This window comes from Ylistrum balloti, unplaced genomic scaffold (genome assembly GCF_031769215.1).
Source record: "Ylistrum balloti isolate Yb309-2 unplaced genomic scaffold, AGI_CSIRO_Ybal_v1 Utg369740, whole genome shotgun sequence".
In the NCBI taxonomy this organism is placed as follows: domain Eukaryota; kingdom Metazoa; phylum Mollusca; class Bivalvia; order Pectinida; family Pectinidae; genus Ylistrum; species Ylistrum balloti.
This window is the reverse complement of record NW_026781950.1, coordinates 1,250,957-1,277,941: the sequence shown is the minus strand read 5'-3', so window position 1 is coordinate 1,277,941 and position 26,985 is coordinate 1,250,957. Positions and strand designations below refer to the sequence as shown.

Below are 26,985 nucleotides of genomic sequence, written 5' to 3'. Positions count from 1 at the left end.
TAGGGAAAACGGCCTTGGTGGAAAAACTTTTTAACTTTTTATTTTCTATTTGATGTTTTTCGCTACTTTATTTTTCGAATGTGTCCTTTCTTTAATCAGGAAATATCATCCAAATCCTCAAAATATTGTACAAGTCTGTGATTGCTGTTTGAGAATATATCATTGAGAATCAGTGTGTTCTTTTAAGCGCACTTCAACACCAAAGTCATCCATCAAATAACTATTACCAATAGAACTTCCATAAAGTAAATTTATTCACTCAAATAAAAGCTAAAATTGCAGTATCAAATGACAACGTTTTTTATGATTAATTTTCATTTGTTACATTGATGAATGTAAATGTTATATCATAAAACATTGCAAACAATTTATAACTTTTACATTACCTATTGTACATCACTAATTGCTTATAAGTGTAAATCATTACTCAACATATATTATCATTACATTAAATCATCAAAGTATAAGCTGAAGAGTAAAAATAATAAACATATATAGATAAAGACCTCAAGATTTAAGTACATAAAGGACATTAATGTAAAAAAATAGGATGATACTTAAACATGCAGACAATGAAATATCACAGTCTATTGTATACAGGATTAGATTTAGCATCCAATATTGTGTAAAAATATTTAAACAGATATAATGAAAAGAATTCAACTGTATAATTCAAGTAAAAAAATATTAAATGATTTTGATGACTTGTATCCCTTGCAGACTTATCTATCATGCTGGTTTATTGCTTGTTGTTGTTTTACATCCTATTAACAGCCAAGTTCATTAAATGCCGGTCCAAGTTTGGTTGGTGGAGGAAAGCTGGAATTCCCGGAGAAAAACCACCAACCTACGGCCAGTACCTGGCGACCTACCCATGTAGGCCTCGAATTCCCCGACCCAGAGGTGGTGGCTAGTGATAAAGACACTCAGAGGCCTTAACCACTTCAGCATGCAGTCCCCAAGCATTGTTACATTGTTAACTGTTACATACATAATGATTGTCTTTAATCGACTATTGCTTTTTACTATACCACAGACCATATAAGGTTAAAAATTCTAAATGCTATCATAACCTGATGGTTGTGTCTTCTTAAAGATTTCTTAAAACAGTAAAACTGCATTTCAAAAAAGTATACTTGAATTCTGATAATGTACCCAAAACTGTAACAAATTCTCCTTACAAAACAATGGAAATCACTACAAACTCAGGTGAGAGTAGGAATTGAATAGAGGGAATGAGAGATGAAAAAAGTACCTTTTAACAATAATGTAATGGAAATTACATCATTAATATGATAATCTTGAATATACACACAGACTTATTCGGTGTATTAATACAAATTTATGATGTCTGGACAGATCAAGTCAAAACATTATCACAAATGTAAAAAGTTAATAAAAAAATACAATAAATCTATGGAATAATCATCACAAACTGGAGAAGTCTGGACGGATCATGTCAAAATGAAACGACAAAAAAATATAGGTTTTTCATCATAAACCAGAAATGTCTTGACGGATTGAGTCAAAATGATATGAAAGGAATATAGGTTTTTCATCATAAACCGGAAATGTCTTGACGGATGGAGTCAAAATGATATGAAAGGAATATAGGTTTTTCATCATAAACCGGAAATGTCTTGACGGATGGAGTCAAAATGATATGAAAGGAATATAGGTTTTTCATCATAAACCGGAAACGTCTTGACGGACTGAGTCAAAATGATATGAAAGGAATATAAATTTTTCATCATAAACCGGAAATGTCTTGACCGATTGAGTCAAAATGATATGAAAGGAACATATAGGTTTTTCATCATAAACCAAAATTGTCTGGACGGATTAAGTCAAAATAAAATGACACAAATCATCATAAACCAGAAATATCCGGAGGGATCAAGTCAAAATGATATTACAAGTATAGATCTTAAAAAAAACCAATTATTCAAGGCATTGACTAGGTTTGTTATCACAAACGAGAAAGGGCTGGACAGATTGTGTATGTTTATAAGAACTAACTACTAGCTGTCTAGTACACTATTGTGTACACTTGAGCTAAGTGTACTAAAAGACATTAAGGACAAGTAGTTTATAAATAAAAATCATAACACCAATAGCTATATGTCTGATGACACATGTATGTATCCCTCTAAAAGGCAGTATTTGGTCAATTTAAAAATTAAACTCAAAGGCTACATGTATATATTATCTTTACACAATTCTGTAAAACATCACATATTAATGCCACATTCATTTTCTAATAAAATAAATATATTTTGTTTTTCATAAAAACATTCTTGAATTTTTTTTATCTAGACAAGCCAACTCTGGAAGCTGCCAGAAGGCAATTGTACAATTAATCTACTTGTCTTTCTCCTGCACAAATCCTTAGTCTGTGACATACCTTTCATGTGTTTTAGATTACATTCTGGACTTCTACTGAGATTATCACTGGATAAATATAGCTGTATTCAAAAGTTCATCTATATTTAAGTAACCAAACTCTTTTTGTGTCACAAAACAAAGATTGATAAAGAAATACCCTTAATTTTTCCTGTTACCCTTCAGAGAATATTTGGCGTAAACTAAAAAAAAATACCCTTCCTTTTTCCTCTCCATCTTTTACCCTTCAGAGAATCTTTGGCATAAAAATGGGCACAGTTTGCATTAAAAGCTGTAAGACTAAAGAAGTATGCAAGATGAAGACTTCTTGTTTGGTTTAACAACAGTTTTGGTTTCTTCCTTTGGTGTGACCTGTTCCTCTTGTGCATGCTGGGCTGGTTTTGTTACTTCTTTAGACGATACCTGTGCTTGGCTTTTGTTTGTTTCTTCTTTGGGTCCTTTTTCTGGACCTTTGATTGCAGGCTGATCACCAGCACTCAGGGAGAGATATTCATTTATCTTACCATGGAGTTCATCAAATTTGCTTCCATCCCAAGACATTTGCACTTTTTCATCACGGTAAAAATTGATGAAGAGAAGCTGTGTGAAGACCATACTCATGGGTCCAGCAGGGGGCCAGTCCATCTTCTCCAGGAGGAGAGGAACCATTGGCTTCTTGAGAGAATCTGCCAGGCTCACTTCCCGGCGACAATTTGCCGACAAGGTATATTTTGTGGTAACACAGCTCAGGACAACCTTGCAGCCACGAACACCTCTGTCAATTTTATCATAGAGTGAATCCCCACCTCCCATCTGGTAAATATCCATCCAGCAGCTGTATCCAAGCTCGTTCAACCTTCTATACAACTGCTTGATCTGGTTCTGTTTGCCCCACTGGTATGACAGGAACACATCCGGGGAGTCTTCTCCCTCCTGAAATAACAAAGGTTGACTGATCAACGGTACAAAACATCCTTGTTCTAGTGTTACCTAATCTAGGATACACAATAATACAGGCAGACTGACTGACTGACAGTACAAAACATCCTTGTTCTAGTGTTACCTAATCTAGGATACACAATAATACAGGCAGACTGACTGACTGACAGTACAAAATATCCTTGTTCTAGTGTTACCTAATCTAGGTTACACAATAATACAGGCAGACTGACTGACTGACAGTACAAAATATCCTTGTTCTAGTGTTACCTAATCTAGGTTACACAATAACACAGGTTTACTGACCGATGGTACTTAACATGCTGTTCTAGTGTAACTTAACAGATACAGAAAACTTTTCATCATCATCATTAAATTCCATCTTGGGAGTTGTCACATATTGAAGAGCAAAATAATGTAAACCTACATCTTATAGCAGTAATTTTGCAATGCTTTTAAACATGAAATTATTGCAATAAAATATGATTGTTCTAATGATGCGGATGCATGCATTCAACATTGAGTTAATTTGCATAAAGAAGACATATGCTAAAATTAAGAGCCAAATTAAGTATGTTCAAAGTAAGCAATCTAATCCGGGGTATGAAATCTTCACTATAAAGGAAACTTCTGTTTTATATCAAAGTCCTTAGGAAACCTGCCGTAAGTTATTTAATATTTTACCTTTAAAGATGGCTGTTTTCCTGATGAACTTTGACCTTTGTCCCCTCCTTTTATTTTGGTAATAACAATTTCTTCTGCCACTGGCTTCCACCAGTTCTTGTACTCTGAATAAGTTGTATGTATATAGTATGGTAAATTTTTCTACTGTACATAAGATATTTGTAAACATAGGAACAAAATGCTTATTTTCTTCCTTCTATTGTTGTGATTGTGTTTTTGTTAATGACAAAATTATGTGCTATATCCAATTTGATTCCTCTTTTTTAGCGCTACAAGTATATAATTCTGTATCTTTATAAATTAAAAGCCTCAATATGATTTATAAATTACAGTGGGTGGCATGGTTATTGAAAAAATATTATGGTTGTAACTTCACAATCCCACATGAGAAATTGTGACCATTTTTTGTACTTACCTTTGGTTATAAGAGATTCCTCAGGCAGGGCTTGATACATGTTGAGTTGCATCAACAGTTCCTGGAACTTGGGAACTGGCCAGTACCGTTGGTCTTTAGTCTCCTCCCCTCCACGTTGGAAGAATCTTACAAACAGGTACTCGCTGAAGATTGGTCCCATTGAGCCCTTCGGTGGCCAGCTCATTTTCTCCATCAGGAGGGGAATCATGGGCTTCCCAAGGTTTGTGGATAGGTTCACCTAAAAAATGAAATATCCAACATGGATTCTGAAGTGTAAATAAAATAAAACATTTTCAGTAATGAACATAAAAAGCAATATATTTTTCTGACATCTGACCTCTTCAGTAATCTTGACCTCCATGTTGCTCCATCTGAATAAAGGTCAGAATCATACAGTCCATATTCTAGTCCTAATTAGCAGAACTTTTTATAAAATTTTGATAAAATCACTGCCATCACTAGCTGGTCACCTCTGTTACAGTAGGAAGATAAATAGATGTACCCACTGCTGACTACACACATCTCTGTTACAGTAGGGAGATATATACCTGATACTGACTACTCACCTCTCTGTTACAGTAGGGAGATATATACCTGATACTGACTACTCACCTCTCTGTTACAGTAGGAAGATATATACCTGATACTGACTACACACCTCTCTGTTACAGTAGGGAGATATATACCTGATACTGACTACTCACCTCTCTGTTACAGTAGGGAGATATATACCTGATACTGACTACTCACCTCTCTATATAGTGGGGAGATATATACCTGATACTGACTACTCACCTCTCTATATAGTGGGGAGATATATACCTGATACTGACTACTCACCTCTCTGTTACAGTAGGGAGATATATACCTGATACTGACTACACACCTCTCTGTTACAGTAGGGAGATATATACCTGATACTGACTACACACCTCTCTATATAGTGGGGAGATATATACCTGATACTGACTACTCACCTCTCTGTTACAGTAGGGAGATATATACCTGATACTGACTACTCACCTCTCTGTTACAGTAGGGAGATATATACCTGATACTGACTACACACCTCTCTGTTACAGTAGGGAGATATATACCTGATACTGACTACACACCTCTCAGTTAGAGTAGGGAGATATATACCTGATACTGACTACTCACCTCTCTATATAGTGGGTAGATATATACCTGATACTGACTACTCACCTCTCTATATAGAGATATATACCTGATACTGACTACACACCTCTCTGTTACAGTAGGGAGATATATACCTGATACTGACTACTCACCTCTCTGTTACAGTAGGGAGATATATACCTGATACTGACTACTCACCTCTCTGTTACAGTAGGAAGATATATACCTGATACTGACTACACACCTCTCTATATAGTGGGGAGATATATACCTGATACTGACTACACACCTCTCTGTTACAGTAGGGAGATATATACCTGATACTGACTACTCACCTCTCTATATAGTGGGGAGATATATACCTGATACTGACTACTCACCTCTCTGTTACAGTAGGGAGATATATACCTGATACTGACTACTCACCTCTCTGTTACAGTTGGGAGATATATACCTGATACTGACTACTCACCTCTCTGTTACAGTGGGGAGATATATACCTGATACTGACTACTCACCTCTCTGTTACAGTAGGGAGATATATACCTGATACTGACTACTCACCTCTCTGTTACAGTAGGGAGATATATACCTGATACTGACTACACACCTCTCTGTTACAGTAGGGAGATATATACCTGATACTGACTAAACATACTGACTACACGCCTCTCTGTTACAGTAGGGAGATATATACCTGATACTGACTACTCACCTCTCTATATAGTGGGGAGATATATACCTGATACTGACTACACACCTCTCTGTTACAGTAGGGAGATATATACCTGATACTGACTACTCACCTCTCTGTTACAGTAGGGAGATATATACCTGATACTGACTACTCACCTCTCTATTATAGATACTGACTACTCACCTCTCTGTTACAGTAGGGAGATATATACCTGATACTGACTACTCACCTCTCTGTTACAGTAGGAAGATATATACCTGATACTGACTACTCACCTCTGTTACAGTAGGGAGATATATACCTGATACTGACTACACACCTCTCTGTTACAGTAGGGAGATATATACCTGATACTGACTACTCTCTGTTACAGTAGGGAGATATATACCTGATACTGACTACACACCTCTCTGTTACAGTAGGGAGATATATACCTGATACTGACTACACACCTCTCTGTTACAGTAGGGAGATATATACCTGATACTGACTACTCACCTCTCTGTTACAGTTGGGAGATATATACCTGATACTGACTACACACCTCTCTGTTACAGTAGGGAGATATATACCTGATACTGACTACTCACCTCTCTATATAGTGGGGAGATATATACCTGATACTGACTACACACCTCTCTGTTACAGTAGGGAGATATATACCCTCTACTTCTCTGTTACAGTATATACCTGATACTGGGTTAGATATATACCTGATACTGACTACACACCTCTCTGTTACAGTTATATACACTACTCACCTCTCTATTATAGTAGGGAGATATATACCTGATACTGACTACTCACCTCTCTGTTATAGTAGGGAGATATATACCTGATACTGACTACTCACCTCCCTGTTACAGTACAGGGAGATATATACCTGATACTGACTACACACCTCTCTATTACACTAGGGAGATATATACCTGATACTGACTACTCACCTCTCTGTTACAGTAGGGAGATATATACCTGATACTGACTACTCACCTCTCTGTTACAGTAGGGAGATATATACCTGATACTGACTACTCACCTCTCTATTACAGTAGGGAGATATATACCTGATACTGACTACTCACCTCTCTATATAGTGGGGAGATATATACCTGATACTGACTACTCACCTCTGTTACAGTAGGGAGATATATACCTGATACTGACTACTCACCTCTCTGTTACAGTAGGGAGATATATACCTGATACTGACTACTCACCTCTCTGTTACAGTAGGGAGATATATACCTGATACTGACTACTCACCTCTCTGTTACAGTTGGGAGATATATACCTGATACTGATTACTCACCTCTGTTACAGTAGGGAGATATATACCTGATACTGACTACTCACCTCTCTGTTACAGTTGGGAGATATATACCTGATACTGACTACTCACCTCTCTGTTACAGTGGGGAGATATATACCTGATATATACCTATACCTGATACTGACTACTCAACTCACTGTTACAGTAGTGAGATATATACCTGATACTGACTACTCACCTCTCTGTTACAGTAGGGAGATATATACCTGATACTGACTACTCACCTCTCTATATAGTGGGGAGATATATACCTGATACTGACTACTCACCTCTCTGTTACAGTAGGGAGATATATACCTGATACTGACTACTCACCTCTCTGTTACAGTACTACTGACCTCTCTGTTCTCTGTTACAGTAGGGAGATATATACCTGATACTGACTACTCACCTCTCTGTTACAGTTGGGAGATATATACCTGATACTGACTACTCACCTCTCTATATAGTGGGGAGATATATACCTGATACTGACTACTCACCTCTCTGTTACAGTAAGGAGATATATACCTGATACTGACTACTCACCTCTCTGTACAGCAGGGAGATACAGTAGGGAGATATATACCTGATACTGACTACTCACCTCTCTGTTACAGTAGGGAGATATATACCTGATACTGACTACTCACCTCTCTGTTACAGTGGGGAGATATATACCTGATACTGACTACTCTCTATTACAGTGGGAGATATATACACCTCTCTGTTACAGTAGGGAGATATATACCTGATACTGACTACTCACCTCTCTGTTACAGTGGGATATATACCTGATATATACTACTGACTACTCACACCTCTCTCTGTTACAGTAGGGAGATATATACCTGATACTGACTACTCACCTCTCTGTTACAGTTGGGAGATATATACTGACTACTCACCTCTCTATTTACTTGGTAGATATATACCTGATACTGACTACACACCACACTGTTACAGTAGGGAGATATATACCTGATACTGACTACTCACCTCTCTGTTACAGTGGGGAGATATATACCTGATACTGTCTACTCACCTCTCTGTTACAGTTGGGAGATATATACCTGATACTGACTACACACCTCCCTGTTACAGTAGGGAGATACATACCTGATACTGACTACACACCTCCCTGTTACAGTAGGGAGATATATACCTGATACTGACTACTCACCTCTCTGTTACAGTTGGGAGACTTGGAATATTTTTCAGAAACACAACAGATGATGATTTTTGCACCACGAATTCCGTTGTCAATCTTTTCAAACAGTTTGTCTCCACCTCCCATTTGTCCAATGTCCATCCAGCACTCATACCCGGCCATTTGTAGATGGTTGCGTAATAACTTGACCTCATTCTGATGACCCCATTGGTAACTTAGGAATATAGGTGGAGGTGTGACATAGTCCACCTCTTCTTCAACAACGCCCTCTGAGGACAGAAATTGAATATAACATCAGAAATTAGATAAGTATGAAAAAACATAATTATGATGTGACTGTAAAGAGTACCAATTCTTTCACATTGATTTCCTCATGTTTTCTCAGAAAATTAGGAAAAAACAAAAGTATTTTCATTTCACAATTCTATTGTTATTATATACAGGAAGCCACCCCATCCTATACATATATGTATCAATGGAAACTACAAATTAAAGGACAATGGAAAAGAGAAAAGTGAGATTGCAGAAAATTCAGAGAAAAAGAGTTTTTTCTCATTGCATTGATTTTTCAATGCCTGTCAGTCTCCAGTACATTGTTTGTTCAGTGTAACTAATCCTCTACATAATAAAATAACAATGTTTACTGACCTACAGCCTTCATGGCATTCTCCACAATGGCAGCAGCATCCATCCTGTTCATCTCCTGTAGAGCTGTCAGTACAGCATGGGTAGCCTCTATTGTCTTGTGGGTGGCGTACCACTCACTAAGGAGGCCCATACAGGGATCATGCTGGGTCGCCCAGCCCTTGATGTCCTGTGGTGTGTACCCTAACCTCTGGGCCAGGAGTCTCCAGTCATGTTCTGTTGTTGGATTCATCAGCTTGGTCAGATCTCTTGACCATTTTGGGGCATTGGTCATTGTCTGTAAATGACATACTGGGTTTACATTTATGAAATTTCTTTTATGAGAAATATCTGATTTCAAAATTACAGATAATTTTATCAATATGAATTCCAAGTACTACTGAACAGTGCTATAATTTTAAGGTCATTTAACAAAGAAACCACAGTATATTCACTGTACTGAATCATCACTGACAGAAATTTTGAAAGTGCCAGTTGGAATCTATAAGGCTTCATATGTTCAAAAACTAATGAGAAATGACCACTGGTTAGTGAACAAGAGGCCTAGCTGCCTTGATGGTCATCTGAGATAAGCAATATTGAATATAAAGGTTGAAGGATAGTTAGACCAGCTAGGGGCATTAGTCATTGTCTGTAAATTAGTAACTTATGATAAAAATAAACCTGATTTCAAATGGTGAATTTAGTTCTAGGGCTAATAGAACTGACTCTTGGCATTTTAAATATGAATATTTATCTTCTGTCTGGAAAATTCACACTTTACATTCTATAAATACTTAACATCAAAAATGATTTGTATAAACAGATCAACTTTGTTCATTTTTCAGTGTCCTTTTTCGAAATCTTACTTACTTAATCTTATATTTCAGAAGATCTTCAGCAGAGTTTACTGTTGTATGAACCATAAAATTAAAGACATGAACCAAAAACTGTTTTTTTTTCTAGAAATGCTAGTGCATTTAGTCATCATATCATTCCAGATTTAAACACGTTATTCAGGCAACAATAGCATATCCTTTAATATACCGCTATCTCTGTAAAATGTATCATACTGCAAACCATGAAAATTACAATACCATGTTTATAATATAAGGAACAGTAACAGAATTTTGAAATGGAATTAAAACTTGCCTTATTATCAACCTCTTCAACCTTAATCTTTGTTTCATCCAAATCTTTTTCCACGTTATCCACACGCTTATCGGTAGCTTGGAGTCCAGTTTTGACCGTTGCGATTTCTTTTCCTTGATTATCCACTTTTTTATCCACCACGTTAACTTTTTCTGTATTTTCTGTGACCTTGGTGTTGAGCACATTGATGTCTCCCTTCTGTTGTTTTACATCCTCCACTATTCCTTCAACACTGTAAAAAAAAGAATTAAACAGAAATCGCGTTCATATTTAATCAAAATTGTACTGATTTTAAAACAAACGTAACAGAATCATGTTTCAAGCAGTTTTATGAAAATTGTGTGTACAATTAATTTGATTGGTGCATAGTACAAAAATTAATTTAATTGGTGCATAGTGCTAAAATTACAATAAAATTGATTGGTGCACACTACAATTACAATTAATTTGATAGGTGTATAGTGCAATTACAAATATTTTGATTGGTGAATAGTACATTTATAATTAATATGAATGGTGCATAGTATAATTCCAATCAATTTGATTGGTGCATAGTAAAATTACAATTAATTTGATTGGTGCATAGAAAAATTACAATTCATTTGATTGGTGCATAGTAAAATTACAATTAATTTGATTGGTGCATAGTAAAATTACAATTAATTTGATTGGTGCATAGTAAAATTACAATTAATTTGATTGGTGCATAGTAAAATTACAATTAATTTGATTGGTGCATAGTAAAATTACAATTAATTTGATTGGTGCATAGTAAGATTACAATTAATTTGATTGGTGCATAGTAAAATTACAATTAATTTGATTGGTGCATAGTAAAATTACAATTCATTTGATTGGTGCATAGAAAAATTACAATTAATTTGATTGGTGCATAGTAAAATTACAATTAATTTGATTGGTGCATAGTAAAATTACAATTAATTTGATTGGTGCATAGTAAAATTACTAGCGCATAAAATTTTGTGTGATTACCTTATTCCATCCATTGCATTAAGGATAGATGTGGCCATCTCTTTGATTCCAGCAGTAGCCCCATCTTTTTGCAAATCTTCAATATATGGTCGATGTGGCTTTAGTCGCTCAGGACCCTGTTGAGTCCCGACGGTATGAATACCGTCAATCAAAGCGACTTGGAAAACAGGATTGTCACATTTTTTTGACAGGTTCACAAGCTCAGCCAAAACTGTATCCACTAACTCCTGAAAAGTCAGAATATGTATTTAAACAAAACAAAATTTTGAGAGTTATCTTGCTTTATCTCACTCATGGTACTTTGTCGTCGACTATTAATATTAAATAAAAAAGTCTTAACAGAGTGGGAGAGAACCAATGTCCTGGTTGTCTTCAGTCGTCGAACGAATCAAGAAGGAATCAAAGATGGATATCCAACAGTATTCAATAGAGCCTCAATAAGGAAGGTAGATACAAATGACAGAGGAGATGGAGCATCAACATCTGGATTCTGCTGGTTTGTGGGGTTTTATTATAAGTTTACATGTTTTGGCTAGCTCGGCTAGCCATAATCAGAACAGTGGTAAAAATATTTGCATATCTAAAGCTAAAATTACAGCTTAGCCGTGTCGTAATTACAATTGTCTATTGTATATATGATATAGTATTGACAATACAATGGAGACGCATCTATTGACGCATATAAATTCTGCATGCTTGAAAAACAGCCACATTATCGGCTGAAATACCAGTGATAGTATTGGTAGTAGAAGTATCGGCAATGGTTGGATCATCGGAGTTTGATACAGCTGGATCACCAGCTATATCCCACTCTACAGATCCAACCATTATGGATGAACAGATGAATGATAGTTTAAGTGTAATATACACATCTGTTGTTAAAAGAACAATCAATGGTAGCAGCTAAGCATAGAACCTTTCTATGAAAATTACCGGATGTTGTGAAGCCAGGCTTACACCGATGCTCTGCAGAGCACTTGTGTAGGTCAAATTCAATTCCTTATTCCTCAAGACACGGTCCACAATGTTTATTCCAAACATTTCTGACTTCTTAGGAACAACAAAAGTTAAGGCACACAAAATCCTGTACTGGTCATTGGTACTGTCTATGAATCTTTCACTCAACATCATGTCGACACTTTCCTTGGTAAATAGCTGAAAATAAAAGTTTTTAATACAATTATATTATATAGTGGAAAAATGGGTTTGGAAAGTACTGAATTATACTGAAAATCAAACATATACATCTTCCTAAAATCAATTATGACTCAAATAATAGTTTGTTTCAGGACTGAAAGAAATAAAGTATTTTTCACCTATGTCCATTAAAAAACAAAATCACAAATAATACCAGTATAGAGATTTTGTTTCTGGCTTCCTTTCCTGACCATGAAAATACCAAAATTTTATTCTCTGCAACTATTGCCAACTACAAAGTTACTGTTACACAGTTGCTTAAGGTTTTTCTCTGCGAAAATGCGTTAGTTTGGGCGAAAAAATAATTCCATTTAACTCCAAGAATACGACCAATATCTTTGAAGTCATGATTTTTTTGGAAGGAAATTAAAATGAATTTATAAAACTTTATTATACTTCTGGTTGTTTCTCTCCAATGTCCATTAAAATAACAGACTGCATAGATCCAGAGTCTGCCTGTGTGTCTGATTTCATTGTCTTCATCAGTTCATTGAAATCCTCTTGCGAGATTCCGTCGCTCTTTTTATAAGGCATCCAAAGTGCCGCTGTAAATCAATAATTTCTCTTGTCTTAATACTTCAACTATTTCGGAACATTTTCTTCAGGTTGGTAATGTCAATAGAATAGAAGTTCTTTTAATACAAGTAGAAGATTAGAGTGTGACGTTTCAATGACTACACGTCACCTCCATCAGACAAATGACCAGTGTGGAGCATACTAGCACTGACGTCCGTAGTATACAAGATGATACAGAATGGACCAACTTTTACGGCTGTACTAAAATCCTATGTACACTAAGGCCAAAAATAGTGTGATGAGACGGTAAACAGATTATAGACAAAAAAAAACTGACAGATGTATCAATCACATCAAAACATCAATAAACAAGATAAACCTGTATGTGAGATTTGAAAAAATAGAAGTTTACAACACAACTAAGGACAAATGGAAAAATCTGAGTACTATGTGGGAAACGGTGATAATAAACCTCATACACACGTATCGTAATTCAAGGTTGTCTCCACTGATAACTAAACGCCATTGATACACCAAACACAGACAAAGCAATCAATACATTAATTATACACAGTAAATGTGTTATTGAAGTGGTGTATCATCTCATTCATGCCGGTTTTAATCTTAAACAAACATCTTTAATTACCATGTCTCCAGCAAAGTTTTAAGTTCTAACAACAAAATTACGTTAAAATTCTTTTACTCAATACTGAGTAATTTATCTCTTTTTACACATTTTGGTTTTGATCCCTGCCAAAAACATTATTTTACTAGCTTGACTTTTGAGATCTGACATTCAGTTATACTTACTCTAGCTATTCTGGAATAGTAGTTTTTTTAAAATGAAAACTTGTACATATAAAACTTACTTAGATATAGCTAATCTAATGACACACCAAAACATTTACTCTTTAAGCCCTGGACATATAAAATGATACGATGAAAAAAAAAAAATTTATCAATCAGTGTGTTGAAAATTTTGTTTGCATTTTAAGTCATTATAAAATATTCAAAACTTACACAATGCTTTAATATCACGAGTCGCTGCATACCATTTTATCACTGCTGGTAAATATGGACTGATTGCAGCAGGTGCCTGGTTACTCGCTAATGAAAGAATCGTACGAGATGCTTCTTTGAGACTGTCCTCTTCGTGGTTTAACTGTTTCATGATGACTGGCATTAAGGGTACTAAGACTCTGTCAGCATTCTCAGTGCCCAAATGCTGGGAATATGTGCACAACATTAGTATGTTTGATTTCAATATCTTGCTACAATCTAAATTACAATTCAAAAAATGTCAGCAAATGGCCCAAATCCTGTGTAAATCAGCATCATAGAAGTCATTAAACTAACCCTGGCATTGTTATTTTGTGACATTTTAATCAATACTATCAATCTCTTACATTGTATTTTGAACATACCAGGACCATTTTGGAAAGGACTATGTATACGGTTTTGACAATTAGCTTCAATTTTCAGGTATTTTCTTCAAGTCTAAGTATACTGTATTTTCGTATCCTCGAAAACACAAGATGTGTGAATAGAACGCTATGCCCCTGGTTGCAACAAAATTCTGAAGGAGGACATTAAAACTGTACTGTGTAAAGCATGTACGAGTTGCATGCACACTTATGTCTTACAGTGCAAAAGTTAAGGCCAATGTTCAATAATTTCAATTGTAGGTCAAAGGTTACAGTCAAGGACACATGGTCAAAAACTTAAGTAATACCAGAAAGTTGTTGTCAAAAGGAACACATATATTAGATATGAAAGTCATACCCCCTTACGATGCAATAGTTATTGCCAATGTTAAATTTTTTTCAAATGTAGGTCAAAGGTCGCTGTCAAATTCATGTGTGAAAAAATTTTGGTACCTGTCACAAGGAACATACAAACCAAATATGAAAGCCCTACCTCTTATGGTGCAATAGTCATGGGCAATGTTAACGTGGACAACAGACAAACAGAATCAGCACAAAAAAAATATGCTCCTCATCTTTTATAAACGATCTTATCGACAAATGAGAATAATTGTCTGAATAATTAAATATATAAAAAGATAAGAATGTAGGAAACAGCTGATTGCATTACAGTACCAGGACATGTGTAGTACTACTTACCTTGTCCACAAACCTACGCAAAAATGTTGATGCAACACATCCATGCATACTGACGAAACCGGTAACAACATTCATGTAGTCCAGATCATCTGTTTCCATGGCGTACAGGAACATATTGACCATAGTCTTAACAACATCATCAGGCATGTCCATCCCCGAGCTACAAATCAGAACACAACATCATGTATTACTGAACATGTCCTTCCCACGAGCTACAAATCAGATCACAATATCATTTATTACTAAACATGTCCTTCCCACGAGCTACAAATCAGATCACAATACCATGCATCATTGAACATGTCCTTCCCCGAGCTACAAATCAGATCACAATACCATGCATCATTGAACATGTCCTTCCCACGAGCTACAAATCAGATCACAATATCATGCATCATTGAACATGTCCTTCCCACGAGCTACAAATCAGATCACAATACCATGCATCATTGAACATGTCCTTCCACGAGCTACAAATCAGATCACAATACCATGCATCATTGAACATGTCCTTCCCACAGGCTACAAATCAGATCACAATATCATGCATCATTGAACATGTCCTTCCCACAGGCTACAAATCAGATCACAATATCATGCATCATTGAACATGTCCTTCCACGAGCTACAAATCAGATCACAATACCATGCATCATTGAACATGTCCTTCCCACAGGCTACAAATCAGATCACAATATCATGCATCATTGAACATGTCCTTCCCCGAGCTACAAATCAGATCACAATACCATGCATCATTGAACATGTCCTTCCCCGAGCTACAAATCAGATCACAATATCATGCATCATTGAACATGTCCTTCCCAAGCTACAAATCAGATCACAATATCATGTATTACTGAACATGTCCTTCCCACGAGCTACAAATCAGATCACAATATCATGCATCATTGAACATGTCCTTCCCCGAGCTACAAATCAGATCACAATACCATGCATCATTGAACATGTCCTTCCCCGAGCTACAAATCAGATCACAATATCATGCATCATTGAACATGTCCTTCCCCAAGCTACAAATCAGATCACAATATCATGTATTACTGAACATGTCCTTCCCACGAGCTACAAATCAGATCACAATATCATGCATCATTGAACATGTCCTTCCCCGAGCTACAAATCAGATCACAATATCATGCATCATTGAACATGTCCTTCCCCGAGCTACAAATCAGATCGCAATATCATGTACGATACGGAAGCATTGCAAAGAAAGTCTTTCAGATTGTGTATTTCATGAGTGAAGCTTTCAAGGAGCTGAACTGGCCAATGGAAATTAATATTGAAGCCAAGTTTTTTGATAATGGTTTATCTAACATCAAAATTATTCCAGGCAGGTAAAAGAAAATATAACATTCACTGGTTAGCGGGAGGGTTGAATACATACATATTTAGGTTATGACCAATTATTGACCAACCCCTTTTTTGATATGCACCTGTAAGCATCAATGATATTTATCAAGATGGATTCACCGCATCTCTGTGTATCACTGTGGTCCCATGGGTAGTCTTCATCCATAATAAGCGCAGAAAATTTCTTGATTAAGTCTGGAATAACTTCCAGGTTATTCTGAAGAAAAAGATGAGAAAAGAATCACATAAAGATGGTAAGCCTAGCTTTTTAAGGGACCCCGAATCGTAATAATGTTTTACAATAATTCAAATTATATGATCATTACTATACATGGTTGTGAAATGTTAACAAAGTGTACTGCCATCTTCAACTTCAGACATTGTTTTCAATATTCTGGTAAACCAATTTCAAATGTTAATACATGTATTGTGTTTTGTTTCCTGGTGTAACCTCATAATGCATTAAGTTTATAGATCATAAATTGTGTTTACATCTAAGGACAAATTGAGAAATATCTTTCATTGTGATAGAGAAACATGTTTTTGTGAATGAAATCCTCTTTCAGTTGAATTTTTGGCACAAAAATCCTTTTCTAAATTTTTACATTTTTGGAATGAGAACATTTTAGAAAATACACTTCACTCCAATTAAATGTAAAAAATTTAATGAATTCTTGACGGAATGTCAGGAAATTGAAACTGTATCGACTTTCTCTATACATGAGCTTATTATTTAAAATAATGTTTATCATAAGAGGCACATAACTTTAACCAGTTTCTGATAAGTGATGTGACCATAAACTGGTTAAATTTGTTGAACTTAAAATAACACAAACGCAGACTGAAACTAGCTCACATCCCTATGTCATAGTGTTTATATAAAGGCAGGTCATACTAAACATATCCCAGTTTTGTTAGTAGCTTGACAGATTCAGAGATTTACGTATGGAAAAAAAAAAACAAAAAAAAAACTTTATACCTGCAATGATATACTACTCGCAAATCCTTCTGTGAACTCATTAAGTGTCTCTGATCGCTTTTCCATCAGGTTTATAACAAAAACTGACACAACACCCATGGCTTTTTCTGCAACTTTAACAAGTCTACAAAACAAAATGACAATTTCAGTTGTTGAAGACGTATGTGATTTATGTATCTACATAGCAGTAAATGTATACAGGTTAATTAAAACTAAAAATGTATTTCGTAAAATGGGGAAACAGAGAGGTATTTTCATTCACTTGACAATAAATAATAAATGAAGACCATATCATGAATATTTTTGTACACAGTATTTTCTGAAGATCCTTTTTCAATGGATGATTATAAGCCCACTCTATCAATCAATAAAAGTGGAAATAAGATTGCTTTCCAACGTACGATAATTGTTCGAGAAGACATTTGATGATATCTCCATATGCTCGCAGTAATTTGACATCCGAGTCTTTCCCAGAGGTTGGAAAGTCCACTTTGCTTATCGTTTCTATCATTTCCATAGCATGATTGTAATTTTTCTAGAAGACAAAAGAAATACAGGCTGTAGTTCCATGTTTGTCTTCAATTAAGCTGACGGCATCAATATTTTTTTTTTAAATTAAACTAATTATCTAGGATCAGTATCAACTATCACAGAAATGGCTCACATCATACTACCCTGACTCACAAGGACAATGATCAAGGTCATGAGTCATATACCATTTGTGTGAACGATGGTTCAATTTTCAAACAAAGGAAACAATTTGCAATCAGCATATTTTCATTGATAAATCTAAGCTAGAAACTTTCTGCTTTCATTATAGTTATAATACTAAATAATTAAACATCAAAACTGAACTAGAGAACATCAAACTATAACTAAATTGTCTGCATTTTAAAATTTGTTATGTAAAAAGTCATAATTTACAAACTAAAGATTAAATTTTATTCAAAAATCCATCAATAAAATAAAGTAGAAAAAAATGAAACAAAACCAGTGCTTAGTCTTGAGAGTATCATCTGACCTTCCAAGTCCAAATTTTCTTGAATTTTACTCCTTCTAAGATTCTTTCTGCAACATTTAAACTTTGCTGATGACCACATCGGAGAAGGCCTTTCACCAATGGAAACCAAATCACAGCTGATTCTTTCCTGGAAAACAGAAACCCAGAAAACATACAATCAGTATCACTTGAAACCTATCCAAAAGATTGTTTATAATACTGAGTATCAAGTACAAACACGAAATGTTTATACAAACATGATGTTGAAACAGTCAAGGTGTCAAGCCATATTGTATCATGTTGAGCCGTGTGGGTTATAAACATATCTTAATCCCTGAAAAGTTACAGGTTCTGAAAATTTTCCTTGTTTTTGTGTATTGTCTCACATTATTATACCTATTATATTACACCTCAAATACTTGTGAAGGCATGCATAAAATTTTGAAACATCAAATAAGTTTTTGCGATAGCCACTGATATTTTTTTCAATTTTTTTTTCATCCCACAAAGTGAGATGTTCACTTCTACCAAAGACATAAATAGCACTGTCTTCCAGATACTGAAGCTGTCTGTAAATTGATATGCACAAAGTTTTATACATCATACGAAGCATACATGCCTAAGTGTCCGCCAGCTCTGCAGGCGACACAAAAACTGTTGTACTCATGAAAATATCTGAAGTGGCAAGTTCATGAAATCAAGCATTTGCAAAATCTAAGCAATTTGTACAATCACCTGGATTCTAAGCTTTCAGTTTTGAAAATGTTTTAGATATAAATATTTGCTTATCCCACAACAACATTATGCATGCTGAATACTTTCTTGAAAGACGGTAGTATCATTTATAGTATTCGGCTGATGCTAGATGGCATGACAAGCATGTTGGCATTTTTTAACCAATCAGAAAGCTAGGATTGGTAATTCATCTCGTTCAGACAGTGATAGTCGTGTTGAAACTGTTACTGCATTACATAAACCCTAAAATTTCATCCCTTTAGGTTGTAGACTAGGCAAGGGCCATACAAAGATATATTATTTTTTCTCAGTTGCAAATAATATTTAGACCATCTTTAGACAAGGGCCATGCAAATTCTGTAAACAACAAGGCAGGTAAACATAAATAGTTGTATTATTTGCTGTATTAACATCAAGATATGCTCCAGAAACCATATTTTATTTTTAAAGAAGAATAGTAAAAAAAAAAAGATCACATTTAGGAACATTCCACCAGATCAATTCTACAAATCCCAAAGAAAACAGCAGTGGATATATGTATGTTCATTGAAAGGAAACAAATTCATGGCAGGGCCAAACATGGACATCTTGAATGCTTAAAATATTCTATTTCTTGAAATTGTAAGGAATTTTTTTATTGAATAGACTTACTTCACTACAGCTAGTCCTTGTGCTGTGTCTGCCATTCTATAGGCCCATGTGTGTAAAGCATTCACTGATGGAGCCTTCAGAAGAATCTCCCCAAACACAGACGCCCATTCGTCGATAAGTTGTGGGTGATCCTAGAATTTAAGAAATATCAATAGTTATTTGTTAAATATGTCATTACTCCAATTATTCAACTATTGGTTAAAACTTTGATACTCTCATCTTAATTTGTAGGATTGAAGATGATTTACGAAGCTCCAAATCTTCTGGAGACAGCAACATCTAGACAATGATTAAGAGAATATACCATGTACATTTGTAAAACTTTTAAAAATTATTTGAACATTATTAATTTCATCATAACAATGAGTAACAATGTTTCATTAATTATCTATCTCACAATTTGTTTGGTGTGTTAATCACCCTTGAACATCAAGGGTCTATGGGGGGAGGGAGGAACTCCTTGTAGAAGCTGGAGACCACACTGAACAACATGCAGGAGGTCCATCCCACACTAACCAAAGAAATCTGGGATAATTGGCTTGTCTTATGACACAACCACAGAAGCACATGGTGGTCTCAACTTCAGCTTTCTGAGAAACACAAGTATCCGAAGTAAAGCCTACATCTCAGCATTTACCTGAGGCCAAAGACCAATATATCTAAATAGTTTTGTACGGAACCATTTGCTGCTGATGATGGTAAATAATTATATTTCCTGAGAAGTCATATGAAAAAAGAGATTAACATGAAGTATTAAAACTTATGCAAACCGTTACATAGTCTTCTGGCAATTCATCAAAGAGATGCCGTCCAAAAGGCTCCAATACTTGAGGATGTTCAGCACATTTCTTTGAAAAGGCCATAGTCTTCATAAAATCTAAAACACTTCCCCAAATACTTTCCAAGTCTTTTAACTTTTCGCTGGAACTGTTACAAGAAATAGTTCATAATTAAAACATGTAAAATTTCATATATTTCTGTACTACATGTATATTCTTACATTGTATATATATACTTATACAGCACTTATGTATTACACATTATTCAGATTTTCGGCCTGTTTTTCCTCACTGACGATCAAAATGAAATCCAATGAGTACATGAAGTAAGTGGACATTGTGCTTTTATTTATTCTCGGCGAAAAGAGACAGTGGTGCATCATTTTATGATATTTCAGTGTTCAAACTTAAAACAACAATTTTAAATGCCAATAAGAAATGACAGGGAAAAATTTCTGTGTAATTCTCCTACCTGATGCTGTAGAGAATTAACTCAACGATCTTTTGTGTCATGTCCAGTTGTTTCTCACTTCTTCCAAATTTTTCATTACAAACCACACCTTGCACTGTCACCATGTGCTTGCGGATACCATCTGTATTTTTTATAGCCTAGATAAAGAGATTAATTGCAAGAAATGATTTATTAAGAACACATGTACCACTTTGCATCACATAAAAAGATTACATTAAAATTCTGTACAGTATACATGTATATATTATCTGTCCGTTTACATTTATTTAACACAACTAGAAGTTGTCTAAAACATGGATGCACCTTATCTTGTGCATACATGTATAAAAATCATTCTTTGAGGAGGTTGCATTGGTTTTCAAATGTATTCTTTGATCATTTAAATAAATGAATTGTCATAATAGATCATTAGATTCTGTCAAAGTCCAGCAGAATAAATAAGTTGTGATAACGACACAGGTCTTGTCAAACATCTGTAGACATAATTGTGATAATTTTGTATATCCTGTCAAAAGTCCTGTAGGCATCAGTGTGATAATTCTATCAAAGACCTGTCAGTGGTAACTATGTAGATCCTCTCGAAAGTCCTGTAGACCTATCTGTGATAAGTCTGCAGATCTGTAGAAAGTCCTGTAGACCTATCTGTGATAAGTCTGTAGATCTTGTCAAAGTCCTGTAGACCTATCTGTGATAAGTCTGTAGATCCTGTCGAAAGTCCTGTAGACCTATCTGTGATAAGTCTGTAGATCTTGTCAAAGTCCTGTAAACCTATCTGTGATAAGTCTGTAGATCCTGTCGAAAGTCCTGTAGACCTATCTGTGATAAGTCTGTAGATCCTTTCAAAGTCCTGTAGACCTATCTGTGATAAGTCTGTAGATCTTGTCAAAGTCCTGTAGACCTATCTGTGATAAGTCTGTAGATCCTGTCTGTGATAAGTCTGTAGATCCTGTCGAAAGTCCTGTAGACCTATCTGTGATAAGTCTGTAGATCCTTTCAAAGTCCTGTAGACCTATCTGTGATAAGTCTGTAGATCTTGTCAAAGTCCTGTAGACCTATCTGTAATAAGTCTGTAGATCCTGTCGAAAGTCCTGTAGACCTATCTGTGATAAGTCTGTAGATCTTGTCAAAGTCCTGTAAACCTATCTGTGATAAGTCTGTAGATCCTGTCGAAAGTCCTGTAGACCTATCTGTGATAAGTCTGTAGATCCTTTCAAAGTCCTGTAGACCTATCTGTGATAAGTCTGTAGATCTTGTCAAAGTCCTGTAGACCTATCTGTGATAAGTCTGTAGATCCTGTCAAAAGTCCTGTAGACCTATCTGTGATAAGTCTGTAGATCTTGTCAAAGTCCTGTAAACCTATCTGTGATAAGTCTGTAGATCCTGTCGAAAGTCCTGTAGACCTATCTGTGATAAGTCTGTAGATCCTTTCAAAGTCCTGTAGACCTGTCTGTGATAAGTCTGTAGACCTATCTGTGATAAGTCTGTAGATCTGTAGAAAGTTCTGTAGATCTATCTGTGATAAGTCTGCAGATCTGTAGAAAGTCCTGTAGACCTATCTGTGATAAGTCTATAGATCTGTCGAAAGTCCTGTAGACCTATCTGTGATAAGTCTGTAGATCCTGTCGAAAGTCCTGTAGACCTATCTGTGATAAGTCTGTAGATCCTGTCAAAGTCCTGTAGACCTATCTGTGATAAGTCTGTAGATCCTGTCGAAAGTCCTGTAGACCTATCTGTGATAAGTCTGTAGATCCTGTCAAACTCCTGTAGACCTATCTGTGATAAGTCTGTGGATCCTGTCAAAGTCCTGTAAACCTATCTGTGATAAGTCTGTAGATCCTGTCAAAGTCCTGTAGACCTGTCTGTGATAAGTCTGTGGACCTATCTGTGATAAGTCTGTAGATCCTGTCAAACTCCTGTAGACCTATCTGTGATAAGTCTGTAGATCCTGTCAAACTCCTGTAGACCTATCTGTGATAAGTCTGTAGATCCTGCCGAAAGTCCTGTAGACCTGTCTGTGATAAGTCTATAGATCTGTCGAAAGTCCTGAAAACCTATCTGTAATAAGTCTGTCAAAATCAAACCTCAATTTTGGTAGAAGTCATACCTTGAATGGATTGCAACCATATTTCTCTCTGTAAAAGTCTTGTATATTGGACATAACTCGATGTAGGGACAACGCGTATTCAACAGGCATATCTGTCATCCTCAGGTAATAGAACATATACAGGTCAAGTAGCTGGTCCTGGCACTCTGCTGTTGCAATGTTTGTGTTTTCACTATCAACAAAATGAAATGATTCAATTACTAAAAATACAAAATAATAAACACTCATGTTTGTTTGTTTTGCAAAATTATTACCTACAATTATAATCATTATTTATGCCTTACTGAAGCCACTTATATTTTGTGCGAGACTTATTTTTGCAATACAAAAGTAGAGCCAACTGCAAATTCAAATCCCTTGCTTTTATTTGTACTTAAATACCTCTGGATGGCATCCATGTTGGTTTGATAACCAATATCAGAGTCTTGAAGATTCTGAATCTTTAATGACTCATCATTCACAAATTTTAAGTAATTTCTATGTCTGGAGATGTAAGTTTGCAAAACAAATCATCTGCTGAATCTAAGTGATTTACAGCATAGAGTGGAACAAGCTTTCAGCCACCATTGTTAATCACCTTATTCTTTCTCTTGGAAGAGTTCTTGGGGTCTTACTCTGGGAAGAAACGGGAGCACAAGGACATAATCCAATTGGTTAAGCAGGTAAATATCGCTCAATACCTTTTAAAGTAAGACTGGGGAACCTTCAACTCATTCTTAATTTTTGAATTGTATTTTATCCACTGCACCACCCAATAATTTAGATTTTCATTGAAACGTGTACTAGAAAGTACATTATGTGTACTAAGATGTCACTGCATGCTTTCATATGGAAAAATGTGGAATGTCACCTCATACATTTGAACTAAACACAACATGAACCCTCCAAAATATCTTTTTTTATTATTACACTATACCTCAAGAGGTCTAAAATCACTCCACTGACGCAGTCATCCCAGGCACTAGCCTGGTCTACTATGGACACCTTGGGCTCTTCTGATGTGTGCGTAACTTTCTTCAGTGCAGAGAATATCTTTACCAACTCAGTCTCTTTCATTTCCTATAAAAGATTAATATATATAATGTAGGCTCATGAAGAGATGAAAGACAAATTCAAGAACTGATGATAAAGACAATCAAACTGGCGATGAAAGATAAGAGAACTGGTGATGAAAGAAAAAAGAACAGGTAATGATAGACAAAAGAACTGGTGATGAAAGACAAAAGAACTGGTGATGAAAGACAAAAGAACTGGTGATGAAAGACAAAAGATCAGGTAATGAAAGACAAAAGAACAGGTAATGAAAGACAAAAGAACTGGTGATGAAAGACAAATTCAAGAACTGATGATAAAGACAATCAAACTAGTGATGAAAGATAAGAGAACTGGTGATGAAAGACAAAAGAACAGGTAATGAAAGACAAAAGAACTGGTGATGAAAGACAAATTCAAGAACTGATGATAAAGACAATCAAACTGGTGATGAAAGAGTGATGAAAGACAAAAGAACTGGTGATGAAAGACAAATTCATGAACTGATGATAAAGACAATCAAACTGGTGATGAAAGACAAAAGAACTGGTGATGAACAGGTAATGAAAGACAAGGGAACAGGTGATGAAACATAAAAGAACTGGTGATGAAAGACAAAAGAACTGGTGATGAAAGGCAAAAGAACTGGTGATGAAACATAAAAGAACTGGTGATGGAAGACAAAAGAACTGGTGATGAAAGACAAAAGAACTGGTGATGGAAGACAAAAGAACTGGTGATGAAACATAAAAGAACTGGTGATGAAACATAAAAGAACTGGTGATGAAAGACAAAAGAACTGGTGATGAAAGAAAAAGAACTGGTGATGAAACATAAAAGAACTGGTGATGGAAGACAAAAGAACTGGTGATGAAAGACAAAAGAACTGGTGATGGAAGACAAAAGAACTGGTGATGAAACATAAAAGAACTGGTGATGAAACATAAAAGAACTGGTGATGAAAGACAAAAGAACTGGTGATGAAAGACAAAAGAACTGGTGATGAAACATAAAAGAACTGGTGATGAAACATAAAAGAACTGGTGATGTTGCTTTACAAAGTGTCATCAATGTATGTGTAACTTTTAAAGAATAATTATAATTTGTTCAGGTTTTACCAATTAAATTTTTTTATTTCATTGCAACTTAACTATTCACAAATTACAAATCATGAAATGAAACCTTTCTAGTTTTCAGCACAATGTATAAAGCTGAGATAAAAAATGCTTTTATTGAATAATTATAAAACGAAACAGAATATGGTTAAGATCTTATTATAATCATACCTGTATATAGTTTTTAAGGTCTTGAATTCCTAGGACTTTTGATATTATTTCCATGACAGTGGATCCTGATCCGACACATATACATGCCAACAGGAATTCAAACAGCATTTTCTGACAATCTTTCTCACTTGCTCTATCATTATCCACACATTCACTGCAAAAAATGAAAAAAGGGTTAAATAGTGTTTGTATGTTTATTTACGTACAAAAATGTACTTACTTCAGGCAGTTGTAAAGAGAGGGTTTATCATTATGATAATGAATATGTTTGGTAATGGTGGTGGTGATGATGACAATCGCAACAACGAGAATAATGATGATGATTTTTATTTTCTTATTTCTCTTTGCAATATCAAATGGACCAGTTGAATTATACATTGTTATACACCAGAATATAAAAACTAAAAATAGATTGAACAAATTAATGAAAAACAAAAATGCGGTCATAATTTTTATGTTATATATACACTAGATACTGGCAAAAAGCAGAGCACCTATGCGCCATGCCTTTCACTTCTGGAAGAATTTTTCTCTGAAGGATCAATTCCTAGGACCTCTTATCCTGGACGTGAAGGAGATATGGTCTTACACATGTTAGTGTTACAGAGATTAACTGGTTTCTGCAGCATTTCCCCCCCCCCCCCCCATTAAAATTCGTAAGTTCAAAGGTAAAATTTTTGGATCTGGATTGACAAAACCTTCCCATTATACAACTTATTATAAATAAACGTAATTCTATATACATTTTATATTGATGTGCAAGTTTTCAGTTCAGGACTAGTATCTATATCTATCAAAGTCTACATGAACAAAAAATTCTGATGGAATGACCGCCAGGAAGCAACAAAGTCCATCACTTTAATTAATTTTTTTTAGTTCCATTGATGTATTACTAGTTGATAAACCCTATAACACCCAGAGAAAATCAGCAGTGCTATACAATACATGAATGAATGAAATTCTTTACTAAATATACTTACTCCATAACATCCCCAATGATTTCAATGGAGGTAAATGCCATATCATAGCCTGGGGTTCCATCTACCGGGTATCCTTTGATGCAAAGCTTCTCTTGTAGGACAGATAAACATCTTTGAAGACTTTTCAAATTACCTGCCTCCTCAAAATCGCTTTGATTTTCATTAAGCAAGTCTCTGAATTCATCTGATGTTTCCTCAGTAGCACGGACAAAATCATACTTTTTTAATACTTTTTCAAGATCCAT

At 35.3% G+C, this 26,985-nt stretch overlaps 1 protein-coding gene across 1 annotated transcript; it reads right to left on the bottom strand.

Moving 5' to 3' along the window:
- Positions 1 to 2,476: 2,476 nt before the first annotated feature.
- Positions 2,477 to 26,985, bottom strand: LOC132543123 (uncharacterized). Its single transcript, XM_060206585.1, has 22 exons — positions 26,741 to 26,985; positions 25,761 to 25,914; positions 24,359 to 24,501; positions 23,443 to 23,614; positions 21,339 to 21,475; positions 20,858 to 21,008; positions 20,088 to 20,218; positions 18,723 to 18,849; positions 18,103 to 18,236; positions 17,702 to 17,825; positions 16,806 to 16,939; positions 15,346 to 15,505; positions 14,243 to 14,447; positions 13,103 to 13,251; positions 12,443 to 12,664; positions 11,510 to 11,736; positions 10,517 to 10,748; positions 9,389 to 9,662; positions 8,753 to 9,009; positions 4,421 to 4,658; positions 4,006 to 4,109; positions 2,477 to 3,315 (listed from the first exon to the last, which is right to left on the bottom strand). The coding sequence occupies exons 1-22, from the start codon at positions 26,983 to 26,985 to the stop codon at positions 2,683 to 2,685; spliced, it is 4,353 nt and encodes a 1,450-aa protein (XP_060062568.1). The 3' UTR covers positions 2,477 to 2,682.